This window comes from Dermacentor andersoni, chromosome 6, assembly GCF_023375885.2.
Source record: "Dermacentor andersoni chromosome 6, qqDerAnde1_hic_scaffold, whole genome shotgun sequence".
Taxonomy (NCBI): domain Eukaryota; kingdom Metazoa; phylum Arthropoda; class Arachnida; order Ixodida; family Ixodidae; genus Dermacentor; species Dermacentor andersoni.
The window spans coordinates 79,132,709-79,160,387 of record NC_092819.1 but is presented as its reverse complement, the minus strand read 5'-3'; the positions used below and the strand labels follow the sequence as shown (position 1 = coordinate 79,160,387).

The following is a 27,679-nucleotide window of genomic DNA, read 5'->3' as shown; positions in this document are numbered from 1 at the left end:
TTATACCTCCATGGGTACGTGAACGGGAATCGGTACTGGCGCTCCGCTGTGAAACGCCGATATCTCCAGAGTCATCGCGACGAGGTATATCAACATCTTTTGTGCTCGCATAAACAAGAGTGAGGGAATGAGCATAACGCTAACTGCGAGGTTGAGCGCAAGCACACGCTAGGAAGGCGCGATTACGGCAGCTTCGTCAGTACGTTGTGGGTGTTGTTGCCGCGCACAGACGAGGAACAAGTGACCGCACGCAATATGATGGATAAGTAAGCTGAGTAAAATGGAATTAACGCAACCAATAAAAAGAAAAGTACCGCCAAGTGCCACGAGCATCATGGCGCTCGCAGCAGCTCTCCGCGCATGAGCTGTGGTGAGATCGGTCTATTAATCTGGAAAACAAACTTACGCGAAAGAACAAACCAGGCACACAGCTCAAAAACGTGGTGTATGTAACATTTATTCGTCGCACCATGATAAACCAGACATTTGTTGCTTTGTGGCATTTCCACGCATTCGTACACACGCACACAAAAAAATGTTTCACTGTTTCTTTTTTATCTTACATGTGACGTCGCACAGTACAAAAATAAAGCATTTAAACAACGCCCTGGCAATACACAATCCTCGCTTATCTTTTTTGTTTATCTTCCAACTGGCAAGTGCACGACCGTACAAAAATAAAGGAAGTTTGGCAAGGCACTTCTCCGGGTAACCAGAGAACGAGACAGAACTACGCTATATAATGTACTAAAAGTGTAACTGATATATGCAAGAAACCATCTCCAATAACAACAAATCATCAGTCGAAAAAAAAAAAAAACAGTACAAGAGAAGTACGACTCTGCGGGACAAACTGGGAATGCTTGCGAACGCAGTCTCTGTGCAACGTTAAATAAGAGACCAAGTCGCAAGGAATGCACAAGAAAATCTGGAAGACTTGGGATCTTGTTGTTACCTCAAAGGCACTGAGTAACACGCACACACACACAAAAAGTAAGGATGAAAATATTGCTTCTCTTCACCGCGACGAGTATGGATTGCAACACTTATGCAAAAACAAAGGAAAAAAAAACCAGGACGCTTGTACTTCAAGCAGCGATCGCAACGACAACGAATAGATTCTTGATGACAATAGGAAAAAAAAAAAGAAAAAAGAAAACAGCATACAAGTAAAGCAATTCAATTTCTTTTTCGTTCCAGCGTTCAACTGCATATGAAGTAATTTGTTCCTAGGCTCACAGCTACCATGACAGTGATTACACAAAAAGACACACTCACATACAAAAATAATAACAGTGGCAGCATAGGCATCTCTGATATTGCTCCCTCCATCATCTTGGCACTTGCAATGCCTTGCCTGAAGGCACGCTGTAAAGGCAGCTCAAGTCAAAGTAGTAGTTCGGCTAGATTACTGGCTCCGGGCGGCTAACGCCATTTTGGTTTGTCTCCCTCGAAGTAGCGTAGCGCATGCATGCCGACAGATATCTCGAGCTGCCGGTTCACGAGAAAAAAAAAAAAAAAAAAACTAGAGGAATGGTGAGGCACGGACTTGCCGGTATCAAGGTCGGCTACAAATCATCGTGCCCGAAGCCGCAACGCGCGCCTTCGGTCGGTCGTCGGTGTTCGAGAAACGCGCGCACGAGAGAAACAGTGCGGCCAGCGTCTACGCGTTGTCGATGCTCTTGTGGTCGAGGCGTCGCACGTAGTCGTTGATGAGATCTCGGAAGTTGACGGGATCCATGTTCTTGCACAGCAGGTCCAGGACGAGCCAGTCACCGAGCTTGCAGCGGTCGCAGACGCGTTCCACGTAGTCCTTGTTGGCGAGCTTCGCGCGACGCCGGAGGACAATGAAGCGGATGCGGGGTAGGAAGATGACGAACGCCCTGTAAATGAGCACCACACCAGACATGCAGGCGAGGATGATGAACCAGAACCAGAGGAAGACGTAGATCTTCTCGTTGATGATGTTTATGGGCAGGATGCACATGGCATCGTGCTTCTGCACGTCGCCTGAGGAACCGTACATGTGGAAGGTGCACTTCGTTAGCCTTGGGAACACCTTGATCATGGGGTCATATCGCACGGACCAGTCCCATTCGGTGAACTGCAGCACCTTGGAACCATAGCTGGAGAACTCGCCCCCGAGGAACATGTCCATGAGGAACATTTGGCCGACGACGTTGACGAAGTTGAACACCTCGGCCACCACGTATCCGTAGAAGAAAATGTTGTGGTTGTTCAGATTGATGGCCAGGTACTCGACGAGCAGTTTGCGACTGTTTTCTTTGGCTTCCTCGGGGAGGATCGGATTGTTAAGGCCCAGCATGAGGTTCTTGATACGGCCGCCTTCGACAGCCTTCCAGAAGTAGCGAGGCACGTAGAATAGCACGGCCTGCAGGAAGAGCACGAAGCAGACCCACTGGTAGTAGGCATGGTAGACGCGCTTCTCACCCGGCGTGTATTTGTCCACGCCGGGGTAAGGCACTTGGACGCCCACTTTCTTGTGCCAGGCATCCGTGAGCGAAAAGGTGGTGTGTATCCAGCAGAAGGTGTCTAGCAGGTTTGGCGGCACCGCGTCCTTACTGATGCAATCGATGGGGTCGCCGATGTACTGCCTGCCGGTCACCAGAATGCTGAAGGCGATGAGAATGCACACGGTTGCCTTGTAGTGCAGCCGAAACACATTGTTGTCGATGACGGTGAAGTCAGTCTTGAAAAAGCCCTTGAGATTCCCGAAGAGCTGATCCATGGCTGCCGCTTCGCCGCACCTCCGGCTGCCACGCACTCACCAGAATAAAGAAAAGCCGCGACGGCCGGCGGACCACTTGCGGAGCGTTCACGCACGTCTCGCACTACTGACACTTGTTGCAGGAGCGCGGCGGCCCCTTCGACTGTGGCTGGCGGGAAAAAGAGAGCTCCAGGAAAGAAGCATGGTGCAGACAGCGGAACTGGCGTAACGAGTTCCTTCTCCCGGGCGCCAACTTTGGACCAATCATGACGCTCGGCGAGACGCGGCCATCCTGCTGCGGGGGCCCACTCACGACGTCACTCACCCCCTTCCCCCCTTACTCTCTTCGTGAAGTCTCGTGTATCAACCACCGCCTCCCTCCCTTTTGGACGATGAATACGAAGGCGCGCCCTTTCCCTTTGCTGGTTTCCCCTTGCAGGCCGTCGCGTGCCCGCCGTTGCCGCTGTAGCCGTCGACTTCTTGAAAAACCAGTCGAGTCGCTTCGTCTCCGCCGCGACTAGCGCGTCTTTCGGCGAGCGAAGCCAGGCGGGCGCGTGTCTGGAGATAGCGAGGCTGCTGGCAGGAAAGGCTGTGCGCTATCACGTTTGGGGAGAAACTTGAGTCACGTGGCCAGCCCAGCATGGTTAAGCTTTCGCACCCTTGCAGAAATTTGCAGCAGGAGCCGAACACTTCCCGACCGAATGACATCGACAGTCACGAAGCGTGAATAATTGATTCCCCGAAAAAGACTGGCCGACGGCCCAAGATGGCGCTCGGCAAAAAGCTTCTTCCGAAAAGGGCGCGTTTCGCGAACGGGGAACAATGAAAAGTACGCGTTGTTTGTTGGCTCGCGAGTCGCCGTCGTCCCACGCGATACCAGGCAGCGCAGCGCGCCTTTCCCACGCACATCTTGATGCGCAGAGGCTTAGTCACGGGGCGTGCGAGAACCGTCCGATGGTGACAGGACGATAATCGTTTGCTCATGCGGGCCAGTGGCTATCGGCGTACATACGCCGCTCAGTACTCATTAGCACTGATGCGTGGTCCGCTCCCTCGGTTAGATAATACTGAACTAGGCAGACTGCATCGTTACTCACATTTGAATACGTTTAGCATTCTTTGGGAACCAAGCGCGAATTCTTGTGACTGTCTAAACGTTTTCGTGGGCCGATCCCGAAGATAGTGACCTGATTCACACAGACGTCATCCGCACCGTCACCGGCATCCATCAGAAGACAGTGTTTCGCCGCCGGTTTCTACCCAAAAACGTGAAACTGGTAGGGACATGTGAATATTCGCAACTTTCGCGTAAAGAATAGAATAGTGTCCTATTTGATTCGGTCTTCGAATCTAATCATCACTATTCGTAAATGCGAACATTTTTCGAATACGTCTAGAATATTTCAATATGTCAACTGCGCCCAATTAAACACGAAACTGGGACAGCATGGTAAATTTTCAACCACGCGGGCATAGTATAGACACAAAACACGACAACTTGCGTAGTGGAGCAGGCTACGTCGCTTAGATGACCCTTCTTTACAGGTGTGCAGCGATCATTTGCACTCACTTAACGCCCGCGAAGAAGATACTTGTTTGCTCCTACTGCTCCATTTGTACTTTTAATAAACAACATAAGCTTCGTAACATACTGTGTAATGACAGAAACTTGCAAAATTTAATACTGGGATGCAGACATCGTTTTATATTATTTATGACAACGGCTGTTCGTTATTCGAAAACCATTCGATTCGCTTGTGGAACTATTCTACACCGTCCCAAAAATGACTATTGGCGACGTTGGCCGATCCTCTCAGCGTCCCGCTTGGCATCCGTCCCGTTCTTGCACGACGTCCCGATCTTGAGCGAAAAAAAAAAAAAAAACGGTGGGAAAACACTTCCTCCTGACGGACGCCATGAGCGGCTACGGGGTACTAAACGGTGGTAAGGGGGGCGTTCTCGCATTGTTCCCTCGAAACAGCTAGCGTTTCGAGGCACTGTCGTTGAGTCGCTGCGCGGAGTTCTGAACTGGTCCTGAAGTCACGCTCGAACTAGCGGTTGACTCCTGCATATGGTTAAGGCACGGTGATAAGCGGAGCCCCACCCATAACGCGTATATCGGGTGTTTCTTTTTTGTTTTTTTTTTTTAGAAGGCCCAAGCACCTTAAGAATTGCCTGTGGCAGATAGCACAGTTCTAATCCTCGATCTAAATTACTTGACGAGGTGGCCATAACATCTACGATAAATCAAAATGCCTAATAAAGTAATTAACATAATTACCCTAACCTTTTGTTTCATTATGTTGCGGCACATATTTAAACCTGCCAATTATAGCTGGTGAGTTCGCAAAGCGCATCCACTTGGAACGACTTCTCTGGGCTGCGCCAGTTTCGATATTTTAATTTTCAAAGTGTCCGATGACATGCATTGGTGTTCCAGTTACCTTTGTGCTTCAATGCATAAAACAGCGTTTTCTTAAAAGAAAGCGCAGCGGAACTTCCCTTGACAGCCTCCCTGCCACATTTGTTTCTCTTGTGAACTGCTATAGTGCATTTACATCACCTGACTGTCTCGCATTTTTGTCATTGTTTCCTTTATTTGGTTCAGTGCCGGCTTGTTATATCGTATTACCTTTGTTATGCAGGTTGTTGTCGTTTTTTAGCTGCACCAAGTTTTTTAGAGATTGCCTTTGGCAGAACACAATTCTAACAACCCTAGATCTAAATTACTCGATGAGACGGCCATTACTTCTAAGAGAAGTCAAAATGTTCAATTGCTGTGCAACTACGCTAATAACTTCTTAATTATATACTTTACGCCACATGTTTCAATCTACGAATTATAGCAGCTGAGTTCGCAAGGCGTATCCACGTGGAACAAATTGTCTGGGCAGCACGAGTTCCGAGATATTAATTTTCAATGTGGCCGTCGAAATGCATTGGTTTTCCAGTTACTTTTGTACTTCAATGCATAAAACAGCGATTTCATAAAAAAAAAGTAACTAGAACATCAATGCGGTGTGTCGGACACTTTGAAAATTAATTATTAATAATAACTGGTGCTGTCCAGAGAATTCACTCCAAGCGGATTCGCCGTGCGAACTCAGTGGCTATAATTCGTAGATCGAAATGTGTGGCGCAAGGTAATTAATTAAAACTAATTAGTGTAATTACGTTTATTCAGTTTTATTTCTCGTAGGAGTAATGGCCGCCTCAACGAGTGATTTATATCAAGGGTTAGAATTGTGCTATGTGCCATATGCAATCTTGAAAAAATTTGGTGCAGCAAAAAAAAAAAGGACATCCTGTATGTGGAAAGGAGTAGCCACCGCCTAACGGCGCCAAACATCTTTTAAATGCGATGCATTAGAAGAAAGGAAGTTCCGCCCGAATTTAGGCGAACGATTGAACGCTATAACAACTGGGTTTAGCTTTGCGCCGAAGGCGTGTCTATAAGAACGACCGAAGGAAGACCACTGGTCCCAGTCAGCGCCCAAAAAAAGGATCACATAGATTTATCCTGGCGTCTACTCTCCGTTCCGCCCAGACCAACGCATGCACCTCGATGAGGTATATGGACACAGCTCCGCCGCAGTAACCAAGGTATACGTAAATACGTAAACTGGTAGCGAAGCTTCCGTAGAAGCCCACATATCAAGAAAATCATTGCAACCTTCGCCATCTACGTATTGGGGGGACAACTAACAGCAAGCAAAAAATAAAAAGTAACCGCAAATTGCAGTGACGTCAAGACCTTATGCTGCTTGGCGCGAATGTTAGTAGGTTCCTTAGGGGAGCAAGTGAATAAGATGGAATTAAATGTCACAGAGGTTTCAATAGCAACTTCACCTTCATTCTTCTAAAATAATTCAACCAGTGTAATTTACCAACAATACATGTTTCAATGGATGAAAAGTACTATGGACAGCACACAGTCGTAATGTATAGAAACATATGCGAAACCTTTTCACAAAATCATTCGCAATTCCGTGCGACACCGCGTATTCATATCCAACAGTTAGCAGACAAGACAACACTGCTCCACATCATCCTTTAGAAAACTCAGAGCATGTGTTACGGAATGAACGAACATAGCGCGAAGTTTCTTCGCGGAGTGTTCCGCATTTATCGTCACGACGAGACAAGCATGTTATACCGTAGTGTGAACTTGCACCATCACAAAAAACTTGCAATTACACCTTTCGCGAATGAATACCGTGCGCTAGGTCACGCAAAATTTGAAATGAAGCGCACGCGACACTTCGAAAAAAAAAAACACGCCAGTAAGTAAAAAAAAATCTCGGGTGAAACCGACGCGTTCAAGTGAGCAACGCCCTTCCGCACGACATAACAGCTGGTTTGCGCAGTCTTGACAAGTTTTGTGCTAGAATCACCGGTTGGTAAGAGTCACCAAGGACGGACTAATAAATTGAGAAATAGAAAAAAATCTTTGTTTTGTTTTAGTACAGCAAAAATATTTGAAACGCAATATTTACTCTTATGACAGTATGAAAACATTTCGTTTTTTTTTTTTTTTTTCACGTGGGATTTCTAGTTTATATGTTTATCCCCCTTCCCTCACCTAGTCGCACTTCAATCGTGCACCGCTAACTGACATCTCTGGCGATATGTTTTGGCCCGCTTTTCGTTCCACGCTTCCCAACCTATTTAGATGCACGGGCCTCGGCAGTAACGCTAATGTATGCGTGCGCGACGCTTACGGCATAGCAGCGGAAGCAACAACGCACACCCTGGCTCCGGCAGAACCGATTGAGCGCAGCGTGACAGTGCGTCCACTTGGCTTCGTCGCTTCTGAGGACAAATTCGCTGCCAGTCTCTGGAGGACTTCTAAACCTCCGCACGCGGGCCGCGCATGCGCTGTCGATAGCAGGGCAGCACGACGGCGCGAACTCGCCTCGAGCGTCTGTATAATTGCATGGCAACAAAAAAGCATGCGCAAACGCGTAGCAGATTTGATAAGCTCACTTAGAAGTAAACATTGCGTGTCTGTGCGCTTCTAACTGGTTTCGGTTCTATGTGACAGAGATCCAAGAGTTCGGCCCTTACGTCCCACTTATCCCGATAACGACGCGAGCTGTTGTTGATCGGTGCTGAATTCCTCGAGCTGCGCGGATTATCGGACATTCTATCCTGAAATGTAGATTTTGTTGCATTTCGCACGCGCCATGCTAGCGCCTGCGCAGACCGATAGCATGATGCAACTATACACCTGGCTACAACTTTCTGTAGCAGAGCAGCCAAAGCTATACGAAGCCGAAACATATATATATATTTTATTGCGCATCTGCATCTGGTCCGCGAGTGCAAGCAATTGAAAGCTACACGTAGCATAAAACAAATCGCACATATTATTGTTCTAATTTATTTGTTCCTGCTTTATTTCCTATAAAAAAAAAAAAGTTGCCCAGGAAAAGAATTTCCGTTACTTGCTGTTCCTAGTTTTGGCCTTCTGGTGTCTATGGCTGGTTTTCCTGGCCCCATAAACCGCCAGCAAAACGTCGGCACTATACTTGGCGTATTAACACAAAAGCAGAAACTCCACACGTGCGAGCGCGTATAGCTGTGCTGCCGCAGAAAGTTTTCGATGGGTTGTATTAAAGACAGCGCTGTCTCCGCCACTGCTGTTGCGGCTGGTCCTATAGTGGCGCTGTCTTTATCTAGTTTTGTGCGCTGTCGTTGGACAGCGTCAGCGCCGAAGACGCTCTCAGCGGCCACGTGATGCGAACCATGCGCCGCCGCTGATGTTGACGCTGCCTTCGACGAATGACGGCGGCGCGCGCGGTTTATATCAAGCCCAGTCGCGTAAACACGCCATCGCGAGGAGGAGAACGACCGAAACGATAGTGTCAGCGCGTAGCGTGAACACTCTGGTGCGACATGTGTGGGCGCGTTGACAGCTATATAACATGCATGGATTGTATGCACATTTGCGCTTATGCTGCAATTAGGTTGAGGGGGCAATTACTTTGAACGAAAAAAATAATTATGTACGGAACAAATTACTGTACGCTGAAAGGAGTGACGTTACGTGATAATTAATCCTTCAAGAAACAGGGAAATTACATTTAAATCACTTTCTAATTTGCCTGCATCTTTTTATACGCAAGCATTTCGAGAGTCCTGCAAACTTCTTTGTTTTGCATGCGATCGGGCAGAGTATCTCACTTGCAGAACATTTTGCAAAATAGCTAATGTGTATACTGCGACGTAAAGTCTAGGAAGCCGCGACTACGAGTGTATTCTATACCGAGAAATTACTTCCTAAAACTAGTTTATTGCATCCCGAAACTTATGGCAACGTGGCTGAGCAGCTGAGCACGTTGCTCATTCATCCGAAAAATAATGTGATTTTGTACGTTCACTGGAGAGCTTTAGCATAGTAGTACTTTCCTGTCCTTTCCGTTGCCGGCTTCCACGGCTACCCATGGCCAGAATTTACTGGGCATTTGCCGCTAGCGTGGGGCAAGTTTACTTGGGCAGCTTACGCCAATTGCCGTGATTATGTGACAGGCCGCCCGCTTCGATCTTAATAGGTCATGTCTAGAACATGGCGCGACAAGGACGTGTTTCCGGCTCAGATATTACTTCCGGCGGATGCAGTTTGCAAAAGCTTCGAGATCTGCTTCGTTGGCTGGGGCGTGGATTCGGAAACCACCTATTCGCCCTTGCTACTTGCTCTTCGTCGTGGCCGAGTGATGTTGGTTGTGGCGTCAAGAAAGAACGGGTAAAGTTTGCCCTTCGCTTTATTCAAGTTTAGACGAGGAACAAGGTAAGCGCTCTTGCTGTCTGCTCCTCTGGCGCCTCGTTAGATAGTGCAGTTTGTTTCCAAGGGCTGTCTGCATGCTGCCTTGTTGGACACCGAGGGTGGAAAACGGTGTTCGGGAGTCCTTTAAATTCAAGGCGCCACTTTAGGTATACCCTGTGACAATCTTCGCGTACGTGCCTCCGCCGCACGTGTGGGCTGTGACACACGTGCTTGGGCCGGGATCGGAAGCTTTAGAGCGCAGCGACGAGCGTGCTGTAGAACAGGGGGTGCCATGGGCATCGTGCGCATGCTCGCAGCCGTCCCCGAAGCGCGCACTTCGCGTCGCGAACACCCGCTATTTCGTGAAGAGGCACGCTGACAATGAGCGCGCCGCCTGCCAACAGCGCATTCCATGGGGCCCTGAAGGCCGTCCCATTGACGTGTCGATATATCCGCCAAGACCGTGTAATCGTCTTCGTCGCCGCTGGACAGAGAGCAAGCAGCAGAAGCCGAAGCGGCATTTCTCGTATATACCGGCTGTACGCCTATGTGCAAGTAAACACCGAGTTGTTTGCACTTCCTGCTTCGTTTTTGGCCTCGCTGCGGCCACTGATTTGCGAATCGGCTTTGGAGGGCGAGATGGTGGCGTCGACTGGCCAACCCCGGCCTCCGCGCATAGTGCAGGCATCAGCTCACAGGCATCAACTGTGTCACTTTTTTCCCGCCTAGGAGAGCGCAGAAATGGAATGCGTATACACAAACCGGCCTATGTGTTGCTTTTTTTCTTGATTGATTGATTGATTGATTGATTGATTGATTGATTGATTGATTGATTGAGTGAGTGAGTGAGTGAGTGAGTGAGTGAGTGAGTGAGTGAGTGAGTGAGTGAGTGAGTGAGTGAGTGAGTGAGTGAGTGAGTGAGTGAGTGAGTGAGTGAGTGAGTGACTGACTGGCTGCAGGGCTGGCCGGCCGGCTGGCCAACCGACCGAACGATAGACTGGGTTTCGCCTCCAAATGCTATAGATAACTGCTGGGTGGCGAGGAACGGAATATGGGAATGGTTTCCGTTTTAATTATGGGCAACTTATTTAGCGGGCACGAACAGCTTCGTGCGCACCTATTTTTGCATTCGGCCTCCAGCGTGTATGCACACGATGCAAGCTCATAAAAAAAAAGAGAGAGATGGAGAGACGTTCGAACAGGACTGAAGAAAGGACCACCAGTGCGCCTACGTCACTGGTGGATCCAGAGGGTAGGGCGTCTGGATCTTACTGATATTTCCTCTTTGGTGCTCCTTGAACGTCTATATGCGTGCCGCTGCACAGATTCGAAGGCCGTCGCTTTCGGGATACTTTCGGGACACAGCCTGCGCGCCTATCTCTGGCGGCGGTAGCGCTACAAGTGGTTCGTGTCAGATTACTGGAACGTCGCAACGTCCGTAGCGTTTGTGCATTCACTAAAATTCACTAAAATTCTCAACTAAGACTCACTAAAATGACATATATTTAGAGAACCTCCACGGCCATTTACTCGAGAGCCATTCGAACGAGCTCAGGCGACGTGATTACTGTGCTGGCCACATACTGCGCTTCATTTTCTCATCTTCGCTTCGCCCAAGGATGCTGTAGTATTAAAAAAATCCAGTGCCCTTCTACTCTTTGGAGAAGGATGAACAGCGAAGTTGTGTATGTGGGCCCCTTAATGGCGAACTGCACCTGCGCCGCGGGTCGGCCCGGTATTGCACTATCTTCGGGATCGGGCCACGTATGAGGAGTTCTGTGTCTACACACGGACGCATCCTATGTGAACTAGCCCTTAATTAGCACCTTCATTGTAAAAATTTGCTTGCCATCCCGGCCCTGCGACAGTGAATGTCCAGCGAAGCCATTGAAAACTACCACTACAACTACAAGTGCTGAGGGGGGGCATGCAATGGTTTACTGCTCTATTCCTCCTCCGGCGCAATATTCAGCCGCCGGAGAACGTAGACGTGCGGAGTTCCCCTGTGCTGGAATTCCACGGCAACACAACCAGCGGCAGCGCACCGCCGCTGGTCGTATTCCGTGTCTTTTCCCTTTGCCATTCCTCGTACTCGCGCTACATGCTCCTCGGGAGCATGCATTGCGTTGTCTACCCATAGCGTACTGCAACAACGATGAAAAGAGTTGCTAGACTGGTTCTGTCATATATGGAAGGGTAGTGACGTCACTCCGCGAGTCGTCAACTGCCGTCGCCGCGGCAACTTCCGCAACAGTACTCTTTACTGGGAAACACGTATTCGGGGAGCGCTACGTGTCTCGCATTTGCTAGGAGGAGCGCCTTATGATCGATTATGTGGTTTGGATGCTTGTTTTGGGCTTGTTCTTTATTGAAACGAATGCTGCACTGCATGCTGCATGCGTTATACCAAAGAATGTATGCACTTTTAGCTTCTATTGCTGAAGGTCTTTTTTACCATGAGGATGCCGCCTCGAGAAATCCCGACCAACTAGAGGCTAACAGCTTCGCTGTAAAAAGAAGCCTGTCGCTGATTGATTTATCGACTGATAAATGACTGACTGCAGGCTAGTGAAAGTGCGGACAGTAAAGCAGTTGTGATAAGAGCGCGATGAGTGATCGACTTGCAGAAGGGCCACATCAGTTAAACCAAGTAAGCAAACATAAGCAAAGAGGTTAAAGAAGAGAAAGGCTCGTTGGTCGCCATTGTTCATAATTTCTAAGAAGGTTGAGCATTATCATAGCCTCACATGACACGTCGCATCCTGGCGGAAGCGTTTTAATTGAATTATAGGGCTGTACGTGCCAAAACCATAATAGAATTATGAGGCATATGCCTATAGTGGCCGACTGCGAATTAATTCTCACGCACTGGTGACCTTTAACGCGCACCTGATTATAACTGCAGTAGCGTTGTCCTATTTCGCTCCCGTCGAAATGCGGCTGCCGCGGTCGAGATTGAACCGCGACCTTTAGCAGTGCCATAGCCGCAAAGCTACCACGGCGGGCACAGAAATGTTGATTTGACGTGCAACGGCTTTCGTAGGGTCGCCTGTGGACCCTACGTCATCTTTTCCCTCTCCCGCACGCCCTCACTGTATTGGAACTGCGAGCGCAGAGTGCTGAGCGTGGGCAGCTGGGCTAGTTGGTTTTGAATGGCATTGTGAAGCATCGTTCCAGCGCACAAATAAACACAAACGAGCGGAGAGGGACAACAAGCACGCCGGTCATCAAGACGGCGTTCTTCTTGTTCCTCTCTGCTCGTCCGTGCTTATTTGTGCGCTGGAAAGATGTTTCTTAGAGTGAAGAGTGGCAAGATGTCGGTTCTACTCATTTTATCCCTCCTCTCTACCATTCTATCTACCTCCTCTCTGGACACTGCACGTTAGTATAAAGGCAACAATACCTTGATCTGGGCGAGTTGGTTAATCTTGACAGTGCTGCAGTTTCTTCAATGTTCTTGCAGGGGTCACTGATGGTTTCAGCTGTGAAGAAGCTAATGGAGCGACGCCCAGGCAGCTAGAGAGGGCGTGGTGCACATGCAATGTGGTGGAAAAGTCGAAATGAGTTATCACCGTCACCTTTCCTCTCTACCACGCACCTTCCATATATGTACGCCCACTGACCCTCCCCTCCATCCCCACTTCTCTACGTGCCGTGCAAGTCAGCAGCAGCCGCAGTGGAGGAGTCGAAGGAAGATGAAAGAAAGTTTCGCTTTAAAATCACCGTGCGCTACTGAACAGAGTAGGTTCATGCCAGTGGCGTAACCAAGAATTATATCAGGGGGGGGGGGGGCGCACTTAAAAGGGTGAGGGGGCAAAGCAGACGGGTGTTGCCGCAAGTCGTTTTATGCTAGGTACTCTTAGTACACAAACATTTCTGTAAGAGGGGGAGGATGCAGGAGTGCACGTGTCAGGTGTTCCCCTCCTGCCTATATATAGACCTCTGCTTGAACCGATAGGTGAAATGCAAGGACAACGGCGAATGTAATTGCGAATGTTATTCTACGTGAACGCTTTCCTTTTTTCACGCCGATGAGAATATCCAACATAGGCTGAAGATGCACACTCTTCGTGAAAAGCATGCGGCGTACATTGTATGCGCGTCCCCAAGGCTTACTACAGGCTGTTTAAAGGGACTGTATACCGCTTGGAACATGGCCTTGGATTATGGTGGGAATGAGAATTTTGTGTGTCACATTGGGGGGAACGATCACTCTGGTATCCCACAAACAAGGAAGTACCCGTATATATTTAATTTGGCTCGGACAGTAAATAGTGCAAGAATGTCATGCGGCATCGCTCGACGATCAAACAGCGCAACCAATCCGTTTATGGTCACGTAACCAAAAAGGCGCGCGCGAGGAGAGCTATTTTGCTTGTATACACTATTATATTGCCTGAAATTGAATATGCTAACTTTTATTTGGATGAGAGAGTAATATATTTCATTTTCATCTAACGCACATTGAAAAGTGGCGCTGTCTTGTGCAAATGAACTTAGTCACATCTAACGGAGAGTTACCCACCGCGGTGGCTTAGCAGCTATACTGTTGCGCTGCAAGCACGAGTTAGCGGGATCAAATCCCGGCCGTGGCGGCCGCATTTCGAAGGGGGCGAAATGCAAAAACGCCCTTGTCCCGTACATTGGGGGCCGGTTAAAGATCCCCTGGTGGTCACAATTAGTCCGGAGTCACTCACTACGGGGTGCCTCATAACCAAATCGTGGCTTTGGCACTTAACGCCCCAGAATTCAATTCAATACAATCTAACGGAGTGGTGCATTGATGCGTAGCCTCCGATATTGTGACTGCATCCCATAATTAGTGTTGTAGGCGTCCGCACAGCCTCTTATGAAGACACTATGCAGGTCGAAACATTCTGTTTAAGAAAAAAAAAAAACATTCTATACTCCCTTTCCAGAGAAGGCACCACACGTTTAGGCACTTCGAAGGGTAGGCTGTAGAAAGTAGAATGTCTTTGGAAAACGGTAGACAGTCCCTCTATGGGCGTTCCTCTGGTATGCCATCAGTTATTACGCGCTGGGGAACACAGCTAATTCTCGTGTTCATCATCCAGTGGTCGGGAGGGTGAGGAGTGCCACGGGAACTGCACCATACAGGCGAACGACATGTATGATGAAGGCGCGGAAAGGGGTCTCTCTGCTTTTGACAAAACCTGGACGTGATGGCTGCGACACTGCTCTTCTGTACGCTCCTATGAAGGGCTGAGCATAAACGTAAGACGCCAGCTGCGTGGCGCAAGCAAATGAAGTACTGTTGGAGTAACATGTTCGACTCTAAGAGAGAAAATACACGGCTGTGGGGGCAGCGGAACGTTGAAGATGACACGCAGAACATATGGCAATATGGCGCAAGAATGGATAACAAGGGAACTCTTAGAAAGTACCTCGAGTATGTGTGTTGACCATACTATATTATAATGTTAATGCATGTCCGATGTGTTTAATTGCTTTTCTTTCGTGTTTCCACTGAAGTGTAACACAAAAAATTAACCCGATTTCGTCTCGGAGGCCCTTCTGTCACAAATAATGGAGGACACAAATTGCTATCGCGTTATCTTTGTCGTGCAGTGTATGGCCTTTCGAGATGCCCTTTTCGACTGTACGACAAGCGTACTTTGGCCAGTGAGTAGCGCGCAGCCTCTTTCTTTTGTCTTTTATCTTTCGTGCTATCCCGTTCGAACTCTACTGGAAATACACTTCCTACTTCAGCAGCCTCGCTATATCTGTGCGATATAGAGCAGTTGCTGATCAGTGTGCAAATTGTACACTGAAACTGATTTCTTTGTCACATTTGCCTTCTTTGACTTCTTTATCTGTTCGCTTTACTCGGCTGCGACTAACAAAAATTTGGCTCCCCAGTACCCCTTCTCTTCGTTAATCGCATAGCGAGGATCTCGATCCTGGCGGAATTGATGCCTTCAGTTATAAACTATATACGAGGGCTTATTGACGAATTTCCCTGATCCTAAGTTCACCTACTACGCTACGCCTGCGGCTGAAACGACGTTCTACTTGCACCACCGTAGCCAGAAGTGGAGCTGGCTAACACTCCCTAAGTCAGATATTGTGCAGATGCATAAATACCCCCCCCCCCCCCAAAAAAAAAAAAAAAAAAATATGTGGACTGGTAATTGCCGTCACCGTAGCTAAATTGTGGAGCATGGCAGGCGTGATGCCGAAAATGCGGTTTTGCGTCCCATTATAGTGGCACGTCGTTTTATTTTTTTCCCCTCCGCCTTTATTTTCTTTACGTTATCATTTGTGCAGTTCGATTCAAGCTGCATGTAATTTACCCCTACGCTTTCCTCGTCTTCATTGCCTGTTAGCATTGTGCGGTTATATTCGCCCTCTAGCGCGATAGGAGTGGCTCCAGTATATGTCCAGGAAGCGCTGTCGCCAATACGACTTCCCTGTCGATTGCAGGCGTGGAGTTGGCGCACATATAGCTTAGCGAGAAGGGAGCAATGGAAGTGGAAATGCCGAGGTGGCTTAGGAAAGTTGAAACACTTTCCCAGACTCGCATTCGAAAGCAGCTCGTGCCTTTGGAAAGAATATAGAGGAAGAGCACCACGCAGAGAGAAGAAACAAGATATCCGATGCGGAGGCGACGACGTATGCGTCGTGGTGGCCGGCTGCGAAGGCAATTTCGCGGCGACCAAAGCGTTGTGTTTGCGCGGTGTCGGTGACGTCATGAGTGCCGCGACCCGGTTGCGTCGGGGTTTGCGTCGTCAGACCTCAACACTCGATCCGGTCGCGGCCACATGTCTAAAGGGTCTGCATTCTATTCGCCGAAAGGAGGCAAACCACTATCAAAGACGCAGGCCATGAGTCAATAAAACAGGATTTACAGCTGGCAAGATCGTGTCAGGTTAATTAGGAGCAAATTCATCGAACATGAAGCGTAACGTTCGATGAATATACCAAGAGTTATAATTGTAAACAGACGAATGAAGTTTCTAAAAAAAATACGTGTTCCTCTTTTGGTACCAATGAAGGCTGCTAATATAGTGTTAAAACCAAAGTGTGACGGCATTCGAGGTAAACGTGGCAATTATAACGTTTGACAAGCATTGCATGTCTTATGTGATTAGGTTTACGACTGTTGAGCTTGCACAGTTTCCCTTGCATAACAGCGTTTCTTCATTGGCTAGTGATCAGAAACGCGCCACTAATGATAGCGATCGATCGTTTCATTTGCCTGCAGTTTATAATTGCGCCAAATAACATTAATGTGATACCAAAGTAATTGGTGCGACCATGGACAACTGTGTACAGCACTTGCACAATAAAATTCCGTGATGCTTTTTTAAAGGGCGTTAGAAACCAACGCTAACTCAATTACGCAGTTTGAGTATTTCTTCAAAACTATATTTTCATTTATTCCGCGGAAAAATATTGATTACCATATCGGTAAAAGCGAAGCCCAGAGCTACTGCTTTTAAATTTCGAGTACTTGGATCTTTTTCACACTGAAGTCTTCAGAACCTTCTTCGGTTGACTCCCTGGTTCATCTATAAATGCAATTTAATCCTTCTCTACCGATAAAACATTAGCTCTGCCAGAGAAGGTGCTGTCAAAATCCGTGACGTCGCGTGCTGCCAGTGTGGGAACTTCACTATGGCGTCGCCACCGGCATACCGTTCTAGGTTTAATTTTCATTTATCAAACCTCTTCTCGCGGCAAGAGTCACCTTCTCGTTGTTACGGAACTGTTTAAAGATGCCGTCTTTAATGAAAACCTGGATATATGACCTTTTCAATTGACGGCATGCTGTACTATTCCAGGTGAAGGGGATAAATATGATATACGCAAGGATTATACAGACACGCCAAATGCCACTTACATGTGCACGTACTCAACCTGCTCATCCAGTATCATTAAGGCCTGTAGTTAAAGAAAATATTAGAAGCGATTTCGTTGTACGGAAGCGCATATAGCGTTCAAAAACAGCTCAACTATAATATTCATCGTTGGTGTCCATTTATGGTGCGCACTGGCGAATGACGCGCAGTCGTCGAAGTAATCTGCATTTTCCCCGGCGCACCTTCTTCTGGGGCGACGTATCTTTGTTCCGGCAGCAGGGCCTGGCGCCTGTGTCGATTGCGCACGTTTTCCTCGCTCTCTGCTCCCATTTCAGGCGTTTGCAAAAAACAGCGGAACTCGCTGAGCTGTGGAGGTTAGAGGCAAGACGTGTCCTGCAATAACTTCTGCAGGAACTTCGGTAACGATCAGAAATCGCCTTCGCACGTTGAAAGCTCCGGTTATGCCCATTTCCGGCTGGGAGTGAGCGTGCACGACGTGTTCCCGACGCCGTGGTCCAATGGCCATGACGTTCTGCGTGCCATACTTGGTTGCGGGTGCAGTCCGGGGCGCGCGGCGGCCGCATTGCACCTTATGTAGATTAATATTTTGAATACAACGCCCCAATGCTTGGGTTAACCGTCCCACGTGTTCAACGTCCCATTTCTTGGACTATGAGAGACACCGTAGGCACCGGCCAGTTGGTTCCGACCATCCGAGGTTCTTCACCGTGCAACCAATGCGTGACATGCACTGAAGTGCGATTTTGCATTTCAGCACCATTGGAATGTGGCCGCGCGGCAGGGAACCGAACTCGAGACCTCGTGCTCCAGCTGTATACTAGAAAGCTATGTAGCCCCTGAGCCACCGCGACTGGAATAAAATAAAAAAAAAAAAAAATAGAGAGAGAGAGAGAGAGACCCATGTGTTTAGAAATGGTGAATCTGGCTACTTGGTATTGACTGACAATTGCTAGAGCGCAAAGAACGAAGACGAAAGTGCTGCATTCATGTATCTTCGTGTGAGAGCAAGAGAGATAGCGTAATGATAAATTTTCCATTTGTTTTTGTACCCAAGTTGTGCACTATTTCGGTTGCGAGTCAACGAAAGCCAAAGCACCTTGGTTCATTAAGCATTCATCCTTTCGTGTTTATAGTCAGCGCTTGGTCCTGTCGCTTCGTATGTCCCCTTCGTCTTCGTTGTTTGCACTGTTGTAATTATATATGTGCATTTATATTTATCTGAGGTAGAACAACTTTAGGCACGGTGATCAAATTAGGCTTCGACACTATGGCGTAGCTCATCGTTTTAGTGACATTCTTTTAGTGACATTCCTCACGGCAGTTCGAGTATCTCTATCTATCTATCTATCTATCTATCTATCTATCTATCTATCTATCTATCTATCTATCTATCTATCTATCTATCTATCTATCTATCTATCTATCTATCTATCTATCTATCTATCTATCTATCTGTCTGTCTGTCTGTCTGTCTGTCTGTCTGTCTGTCTGTCTGTCTGTCTGTCTGTCTGTCTGTCTGTCTGTCTGTCTGTCTGTCTGTCTGTCTGTCTGTCTGTCTGTCCGTCCGTCCGTCTGTCTGTCTGTCTGTCTGTCTGTCTGTCTGTCTGTCTGTCTGTCTGTCTGTCTGTCTGTCTGTCTGTCTGTCTGTCTGTCTGTCTGTCTGTCTGTCTGTCTGTCTGTCTGTCTGATCTCTTCGTAACACTCGCGCAGCTGCCTATAGGCTCCGTACAGTCGAGTTTGTGGCTACTCTGGCGCCATCTGCCGCAGCGATGCGACAGTACTGGGAAGGTTGCTCTGCGGCTCGGCCGGTTAAAAGCTTAACGCGCACTGCACTTCGTGTCGGCCACAGTTGGGACAGTTTTGCTTTGTTAATTAGCCCTCCCTTTTTTTCTGATACATCTTGCGACAGTGGAATGGCATGCGCTTCACGGACAAGCGCAAAAATTACAGAGTGGAACCGGCGATACTGCTGCGTTAGACTCACAGCCACGAAGGCCAGCCCGGGATAAATTGGTAGATGTTTCCTGGCAGGCCTTACGAACTAGAACGGCGAAAGAAATGGATCGCAGCTGTGAGGAGAGTAATGTAAGTCAGCTTCTATCATCATATTTGTGAGGAGGGTTTGTTTTGTTAATCGTGCTACACGTGCGCGTTTCTCAGCTAGTGCGACGCCAGTGGTCATGGCCGGGTCTGCTTGCTCAACATTTAAAAGACATTTGTCACGACTGTGCTGATTTGACGACTGCTCAGTGTAGCCTTAGCATTTGGCATGATCGGGATAACACTGGCGTGTGTGATGACCAATATTTTATGCCGAGGAAGCTTATTTTAATCTGGCGAGCGCTAATTTACAGACGATAATCGTTTCGGCTGCTGGTGTCAGAGGCCCAGCTTCACATGGTGCGATTTTTCTTGCGACTTTGCATTAGCGAAATCGCCTTGCAAAAGGAAGGCGCATATGCAAGCAAACGAATTCGCAAGCGAAATCAGACCTCGTGAAAAGGGCATAACGAACCTCGATCATTGTACATGATGAAAAACGAACATTCGCGTCATATATAAATTCCGATATCCTGGTTAATAAATCTCATTTTTCAGCAGGAGATGGCTACGAATGGGTCCCAAGTTCCAGGATATGCTCTAATCGTTTCGCCAATGGAGAAAAAAAATGCAGAATCGAAAGTCATCCTGACAACAACCCGACGCTTCTTCCGGACGTTTACAAAATGCGGCAAGCGGACGAGAATAATTTGACGAATAAAAAGACCTGATAAATAAGGGCTCCTTTGTCTCACTAGCCGCGCGAAGCGACTTGTAGTTGCGCCCATTATGTCGGCAAGTAAGTCCCGGTTCTGTGTTCAGTAGTGAGCCATGACAGACCGCTTACAACTGCTTCAAAACCGCAAAAGCTGTCGTTTGGCGCCGTGCCAGACGACGACGACGAGAGAGAGAGAGAGAGAGAGAGAGAGTAATATAGTAAGGCAGGGATGTTAATCAGTCAATAGTCTGGTTGGCTACCCTACGCTGGGGGAAGGTAGAAGGGGAAGCGAGAGAATGGAGAGAGAAGGTGTAGATACGAAGCACAGAGAAAGAGTACCGCGGTGTCATGCAGTCACTTTCAATCAAATTCGCGTCCGATGGGATCAAATTTCTCAATTTCGATCAAGCACTGCTGCATGGTCCAACAGTTCGAATCAAGTTAGTTTAGCTCACTCGACTTGACGGCGCTGACGACAGCCTACGATTGCGATCGTGAAGCTCGTACTATGCGCGGACCGCGATCGGCTGAACGCATATCGAGCAAAGTCGCGATCCAATGTTACCGTGCAGCTGTACCCGAGCCGGATCGAGCTTTATGGCGATCTAAAGTAACAATGTGACATGGGCATCAAATGATAGGCCCCGGCTTACAACGCACCGGAGCGAAATGAGGCATGCATCGCCCACAGCGAGGCGTCGATTAAAGATCGGTCAACCTATTAGAAACACAACATTTTCAGGGTGCCAGTTTAGTGACTTCAATGTTAGTGTCACAGTAGGCTTCGCTCACGTGCAGGATGACTTCGTACAGTCGATTTCCCTGCTGCGAACGGCACTCCGCATAGACGTCCAGGCCGGCCACTTCTTTCGCGGAGAGAACACGCGAAGTAGCGTTGTCTCCGCTGGTTAACGCAGCAACATGAAAGCACTCTCCTATTCATCTTGCATGCCTAAACCCGCAAAAAGTATTTGCGACATCACCGAGGACCACACTTGTACCTTCATGTACACACACACACACACACACGCGCACACGCACACAGACAGACAGACAGACAGACAGACAGACAGACAGACAGACAGACAGACAGACAGACAGACAGACAGACAGACAGACAGACAGACAGACAGACAGACAGACAGACAGACAGACAGACAGACAGACAGACAGACAGACAGACAGACAGACAGACAGACAGACAGACAGACAGACAGACAGACAGACAGACAGACACAGACAGACAGACAGACAGACACACACACACACTAAAAGAAAGAAAAAGAAACGGCGAATCAGGAATATTTGTGCGCCTTTCGGCGACATGTGCACGAAGTTTAAATTTCGCGGTATTCCCACCTCCCCAGTGTCGCGTCGCTCGCCACAGGCGGTGCTGAGCAGCGCGACACCGCTGCTGCTCCGTGGCGGCGCCTGTTCACTGGATGGAGCCTATACTGTGCAATTGACCAACAGCAGCAGGCAGCTTCGCCTGCTTCTACTTGTGCAGTAATAACCCACCACAACAGACGCCTTTCGCGAGACACCTGTGGCCGCCAGTTTAAACGAGCTTACATCGGAGCACCTTTTCAGCCACCTATAATGAGCTGTCGGTGATGGAAGTGCCACGCGTAGCCCAGGAAAGAAAGAAAGAAAGAGAGAGAGAGGACGAGGGAGAGAGAGAGAGGGTAGGGAGGGATGAAGAGATAGAAGGAGAAAGATGAAGAGGACAGACAGGAAGTTAACCAGGAATTCTGCAGGGACGCTCCCAGGTTAAATCACGACAACGGATCTATAGGTACTCGAATTTATGAACCATTTTTCATTTCTCTCGAGCAGCGCGCCTCACGGTTACGTCTGTTTGCCCAGAATCCCAGTTTTCGTAGCGCAGTAAGAAAAGAAATGTGCGGAGGCAGCTGTAAACCCGTGACCTGTCTGCACCTAGGACAGCCGATTTTTGTGATCAGGTTTTGTACCGGTTAGCACCGGTTTGCTAGGCTTCTAGGCTACCGCTGATAGTTCAACGATAGTCTCCGATAGTCGCAAGCAGCGACCAAATTTAGTGACTAAAGGGCCTACTTACAGTCACCATGAAAGCCCTGGGACATAGAAATAAAAGTTATCAAGTCGTGAATGAACCACGCTGCTAAACTTAGCGTTTCCCTCAGCCGGGTACGGTGCTTAAAATCTTAAAGTGGATACACACCCCTCCTATCCACTCATTGTGGAAGCTTCTCACTTAGGAATGCCGGTCGATTATCGGAGACAATCACCTTTGTTTGTTTGAACGCTTGTCTTGTCTTTTCATCATCGCAATAGCGACGTTCGCGTCTCCCTTTCCGGATTTCGCCGCAGTCATTAGGGGGCACTGGTCAGCAATTAATGTAAATGACTGAATCCTGCGCACTCCCTCCGTTTTATTTTTTTGATTTTGGCAAAATCGAGATGGCACAAATCAAAGGGGGCATTTGAGTACGGAGGAGTGATCGTTCGTTTTCCTTTCCGGGGGAACTTGGCTTTGTTAGTTTGGTACTGATGGCATCTCCGCGCGTAATTGTCTATATCAGCCTTCATGTTCTTCAAGGTAAAACGTTTATTTAATTTTCCAGTAAGACGGTCAAAAACCGCCGTGCCCGACTTGCATGCGGGCTGTCATGATAGAGCCGCAATATTTTTGAAACGCAAATGTGCACGGAGTACGAGCAGCTTTCCGTTGACCATTTCTTTCACAAATAATCGCTACGTGTGCACCTTAACAGTCATCCAAACGGGGTATAGGCACTCGTGAAATTGTTTCCGGACAGATATATTCTGACGAAGTGTGTGGCTAACATTCAATGCGAGCTGCTGAACTTCACTAATCTTGCTGCGCTTCCTTTCGAATGTGCAAGGCTCAGGAGATATGCTAAAGCTTGATTGTCTGTGGAGATCTTGAAACGATGTTCCTCTAGATAACTCCTGAAGTACCATCAGTGCCAGGATCTCCGCTATTTCCTACTGTTCCGTCTTTGTGTAGATTATCTCAGCTTTTGGAAACGTATATCATTATTAGCCAATTGCATTCAACTATGGGCCGCAGTCTTGGGTTATATGTATCTCGTTGATGTATAAATACTGTTCTTGCGTCGCAATTCTGTTCTTGCAAAGAATTCTAAATGTTTGGTGAAATATAGCAACTAGAGCACTTGGTCCTAAGAGATGGTATGCACCAACTCTTCGTATGCGCAGTCGCACTAGTCGCTACACGGGAAAGGGACGACCTTTTGAGCAAACTTCGCGAGACATCTAGATATGGCTGCAAAATTCATAACGAACACTCCCTTGGAATGTACGCCCTTGGAATATACGCAGTCAATGAATGTCGTGAGGGTTCTACACTTTCATGACTCGTTGGACAGATTATTTCTTTGTCGCTTTCGTGTAGCCGTGAAGGACTCTATCGACAAGAACAATCTGTCTTTGAAAAAAAGTCACTTTTTTGTTGTTGACCTTCAGGCATGATTTGCCGGGCGCTTCTAGCACATGCGAAAATTGGCAACAATATTATTTTATGCGACAGTAAAGGTAATAAAAATTTTATATGAATTCTTTAAGTATGTCCTTCGTCATGCACTGAAACAAAGCGCTTGAGTTCTTCCAACCGAATGGTAGGCAGTTGTATTCATATATATCACACGGCGTTATAAATGCCGTGTACTCAGACTCTTCCTATAGGCATCTAATTGCACAAGTCGATTGGTCAGAACCATTGCCACTATTCATCATTGTTAATGACCACGTCAGTCCAGGCCCAGATGGAACGAATATGGCTCTGTTTGGGCGTCAATTTGCCGATAATTGGTGCCAAGCAGCCATGTTCCATCTTATTTGGGGACGATGGTTAATAACAACTCAAAAGGTGATTTTGAAGGCCTTATAAATTATAATCCCAGCGACGCATGCATTAGTAAACCCTCGATATCATTATCGACAAAAGGACTCGAATATATTCACACGCGTTAAACGAGACACCTCAGTATGACCTCAAAGGTGTCCGCATGAGGTTTCTGTGGTTTTCTTCGAGCTTACCTGCACATGTGTCTTGGGGCGTTTTGAGTGCATGCTATAAGTACGGCTGTGAAGTCTGTAAATAAATATTTATTTGGAAGTTAGCGCTGCGCGTCGTCTCAAGTGTCTGCTATGTCCGTGTCTTTTTTCCTGCGCTACCAACAATTTAGCAGAACGCTTCTCTTCCCTTATAAGCAGTGCAGTCTGCAAAACTTTTCTCTCAATCAAGAAAACAGCCTAATTTTGGTTACGCGGTGACGATTCGGCACCCACGTTTATTCGATTTTTGGCTTCAGGACATCCCCGTTGGTTGTCCAATAGTTCGAAACTACACTGTCAGTGGCGTCTGTCATGGCTGTCATCGCACACTCTGAAGAAACACTCCTCGAAGGAGTACCCGTTTGCTGTGGAGCCTGCAAAGATGCTTCGTGGCAGACGTCCTTTAGGCATCTCAATAGGTCTCCCACCGTCTTAGGCAACCTAATGTTTACGTGCCTTTGTTAGTCCTTCGTCGTTTCATGGGCCAGTAAACGCGCACGACTTGCTTAGTGCAACAGTCGTGTCTTATCCTAGAGACAGAGAAAAAAGAATAGGACGGTATGATTTTGGAACTTTCGGAACTATGTTATCGCAGCAGCTGGCGGTCGCTGAGTGCCATATGAACAGTGAAAGTGGTCACAAAGAAGTTTGTATATATATATATATATATGGCACTGAAACGCATGTTACCCATGGGAGAAGAGCACGTGAACTTCGGCGAATCTCAGCGCGCCGTGGATTTTTGCGACAGATGCGCCCTGCAACCGGCAGCCTAGGTGACGGAGAAACGCGACACAACCACCGACCACAGCAACTAAACCTTCAGGCGCCGCAAAGCTCCGGGCACGTACCTGCGGGCACGTGGGCCACGTGTGCCTAGTGAGGGCCATTCCATGGCAAGTGTCGATGTCATGGCGCTCGACCATCGCTGATTTTTCTGATAGAATTCGTGGCTTTTCGCTATATTGCATAGAGCATTCCAGGTAAAATATCTTTGTCAATTTCTTGTGTGGTCCAGTAATGGCCATCTCAAGTTGTAAAAGTGCGTGTAACATAAAAAAATATTTAGAAGTTATGTTTGTACGTAGCCCCAAGAAATTTTGCCTGCGCATCGATAGCCTTTGCCTAGACATGTTATTATGAGAGGATAAAAATTCTGTGTACCACTGCTTCTTACAAATTCTGAAAGCCAAGAGATTCTTTCCAGTTTACAATTCCTTAATAGAAAACTTGCTCTCTCCCTGAGCGTTCCATGAGCTTTTCCTGATGGGCTCAAAGGCATAATTTATATATCCGTTTCCTCTTTTTATTCCCCTTTCCCCCGCCCCCAGCGTAGGGGAGCAAACCGGATGCTCTTCTGGTTGACCTCCATGCCTTTCCTATCCTTCTTTTCTCTTTATGCTTGTGGGCACGTGTTTATTTAAATTTCCCGCAAACCAATCTAGAGACCGTACAAAATGTGTTTTTCATTGCATGTTCAGTCATTTTTATGCGCACTGATGCGATCCAAGTAAAAATATCTTGTATGTCATCTTTGATGCGGCTCTTCATTGGCAAGCACTGAATAAAGTCGCGAGAAATGATGTTTTGCTTTAAGCGAGAAAAATAAAATTTAAGTTGGGCCTCACCACGTGCGCGGTTTCGCTCTGTTCTGCCGCTTCGCCGCACAGCACGTAAGCATTTAGGTGACTATGCAGGTAAGACAGCTGGTGAGGGTCTGGAATGTATCGCCGCCTCGATGCCGTAATTAAACATGCTGACGCTGGGTTGCTACGTGAGCATACTTGGTGAGCCCACTGAAACTGCCGAAGCCTATAAAGCGCAGCTTCCGGTATTGTCAGCACATCGCACTACGCGGCCATCGGTGCAACCATATACACAGGAAAAGGTATAAGTACACCAAAAAAATATGCACGAAGGAAAGAATTTTCGGCTCTTACGAACGGACGCTTGGGGCCAGAAGCACAGTAGCGTGCGAAAGCAAACGCGGATATTAGTTTCAAATTTTCTATTCAAGACTTTCACTACAAGCATTGAGTGCGCACATGGAATTTGAGCCATTAAAAAAGTTCTACATAACCGCATGTCTACCTCGAAACTTCATTTCTTCCGCTGAATATGCTGCCGGTCCTATGCGAACAGTGTAGGCTGATGTGTGCTCGAAAAAATTCACCGTCGATTACGATACTCCCTAATGCGAAATTTGAGCGCAGCTCTATGCGTGTTTTCATTTCGCGACATATTGGCTGGCGCGGACAATCTGTCTCGTGCGGCACGTTCCAAACGGAGCGAAGTCTCGCTAATCGGGAGGTCGCGAGAGGCCGCGCGTGGGTGACGCGTAGGTGCGATTCACAGCAGGAGCCGCAAACACACTTCCGCTAATACAGCACTTTGTTTCCATACAGACGGCGCGTGCTACTCTAGCGCCATATCGTAGCCATCGTCGGCACACAGCCCGTCTTGCACGGCACTACGCTTTTCTTCTCGCGCTTTCGTTCCACCAACGACGAGAGCAGCCCTTCATCGCGAGGTAGTCGTCCCACCAGCGTCAGCGGCGACAACACCGAAGCGAGGGTTACATCGAGCTTTACTCGTAGCCGTTCGCCATCGCCCCTTGGAGGAGCAGCGGTGCCCGTCACACACGCTGGCACAGCGGACTGACTTCAGCCGCTGATTCCGCCGATGAGCGCAGTCCTCCCCACCTCACGGCACCTTGCCCTCGCCTTCGATGCGCAGATGAGATCGCCCACGTGGCTGCGGATACCTAGGCCGCCGGCAACTCACCGCATACGCAGGCCATCTCCTCTCTGCTCCTCCTCCGCTTTCCGCCTCATGGTTACACTGCACCCTACTCCTGCGCTTATCACATTCTTTCACCTCCCGCTGCGCTTCGAGTTCGCTTTCATTCCTCGCGGCACTCATTCGCTCGGTTACGCCGACGCCGTCGGCCAACGCCGAGGCTCGCCGCAAGAACGTGTGCCTAAGAGCTTCACTCTAAAAGCAAAACCCTCGTGTGAACTTAAAGGGCCACTCAACAGGTCTGGCCATGTTGAACTGACAAGCGCAGAGCACACAATGCGCCCCAACGATCGTGTTTGCAAAGAATTACATCGCTACGCCCGCGGAAGGGACTGGAATTTCAATCCGAACGCCGTTTCCCTCTTCGCTCGCGGCGAATCCGCCCGGAGAGGGACGGTGACGTGGTCGGGCTCCAGCGCCTACGTAATCGTGTCCGCAGTGTGACGTAGCTGGTGAGAATTATTCGAGAATTATTCAAGGCAACATCTGTTATTTGTGTGGTCTGTTGCTTGAATTGGCGAAGTTTAGAGAAATAATAAAACACACAAACGAAATGTCTGCGTGTTTCTTGTTTTACATCGCAAAGAAGCGAGAGAGATGTACTTCCGCTTCGTGTGCTTGTTCCCACAGTCGTGCTGTCATGTGCGCAGGTACCGAAACTATGCCATTTTCTACCGTGCTCCAGTGCGTGATTGCGCTCT

The 27,679-nt window shown here is 48.1% G+C and overlaps 1 protein-coding gene and 1 long non-coding RNA gene across 2 annotated transcripts in view; one reads left to right on the top strand and one right to left on the bottom strand.

Moving 5' to 3' along the window:
* Positions 1-437: 437 nt before the first annotated feature.
* On the bottom strand, positions 438-2,915 carry LOC126522444 (innexin inx2-like). The gene has a single exon (XM_050171188.3). It carries the CDS (start codon positions 2,747-2,749, stop codon positions 1,664-1,666), a length of 1,086 nt encoding a protein of 361 aa, XP_050027145.1. The 5' UTR covers positions 2,750-2,915; the 3' UTR covers positions 438-1,663.
* An 18,887-nt stretch (positions 2,916-21,802) lies between these two features.
* Positions 21,803-27,679, top strand: part of LOC140218759 (uncharacterized) — a 145,384-nt gene continuing 139,507 nt past the window's right edge. The window contains exon 1 of the long non-coding RNA XR_011894937.1: positions 21,803-21,891. This is a non-coding gene — a long non-coding RNA (uncharacterized lncRNA). The remainder of the gene's footprint in view (positions 21,892-27,679) is intronic.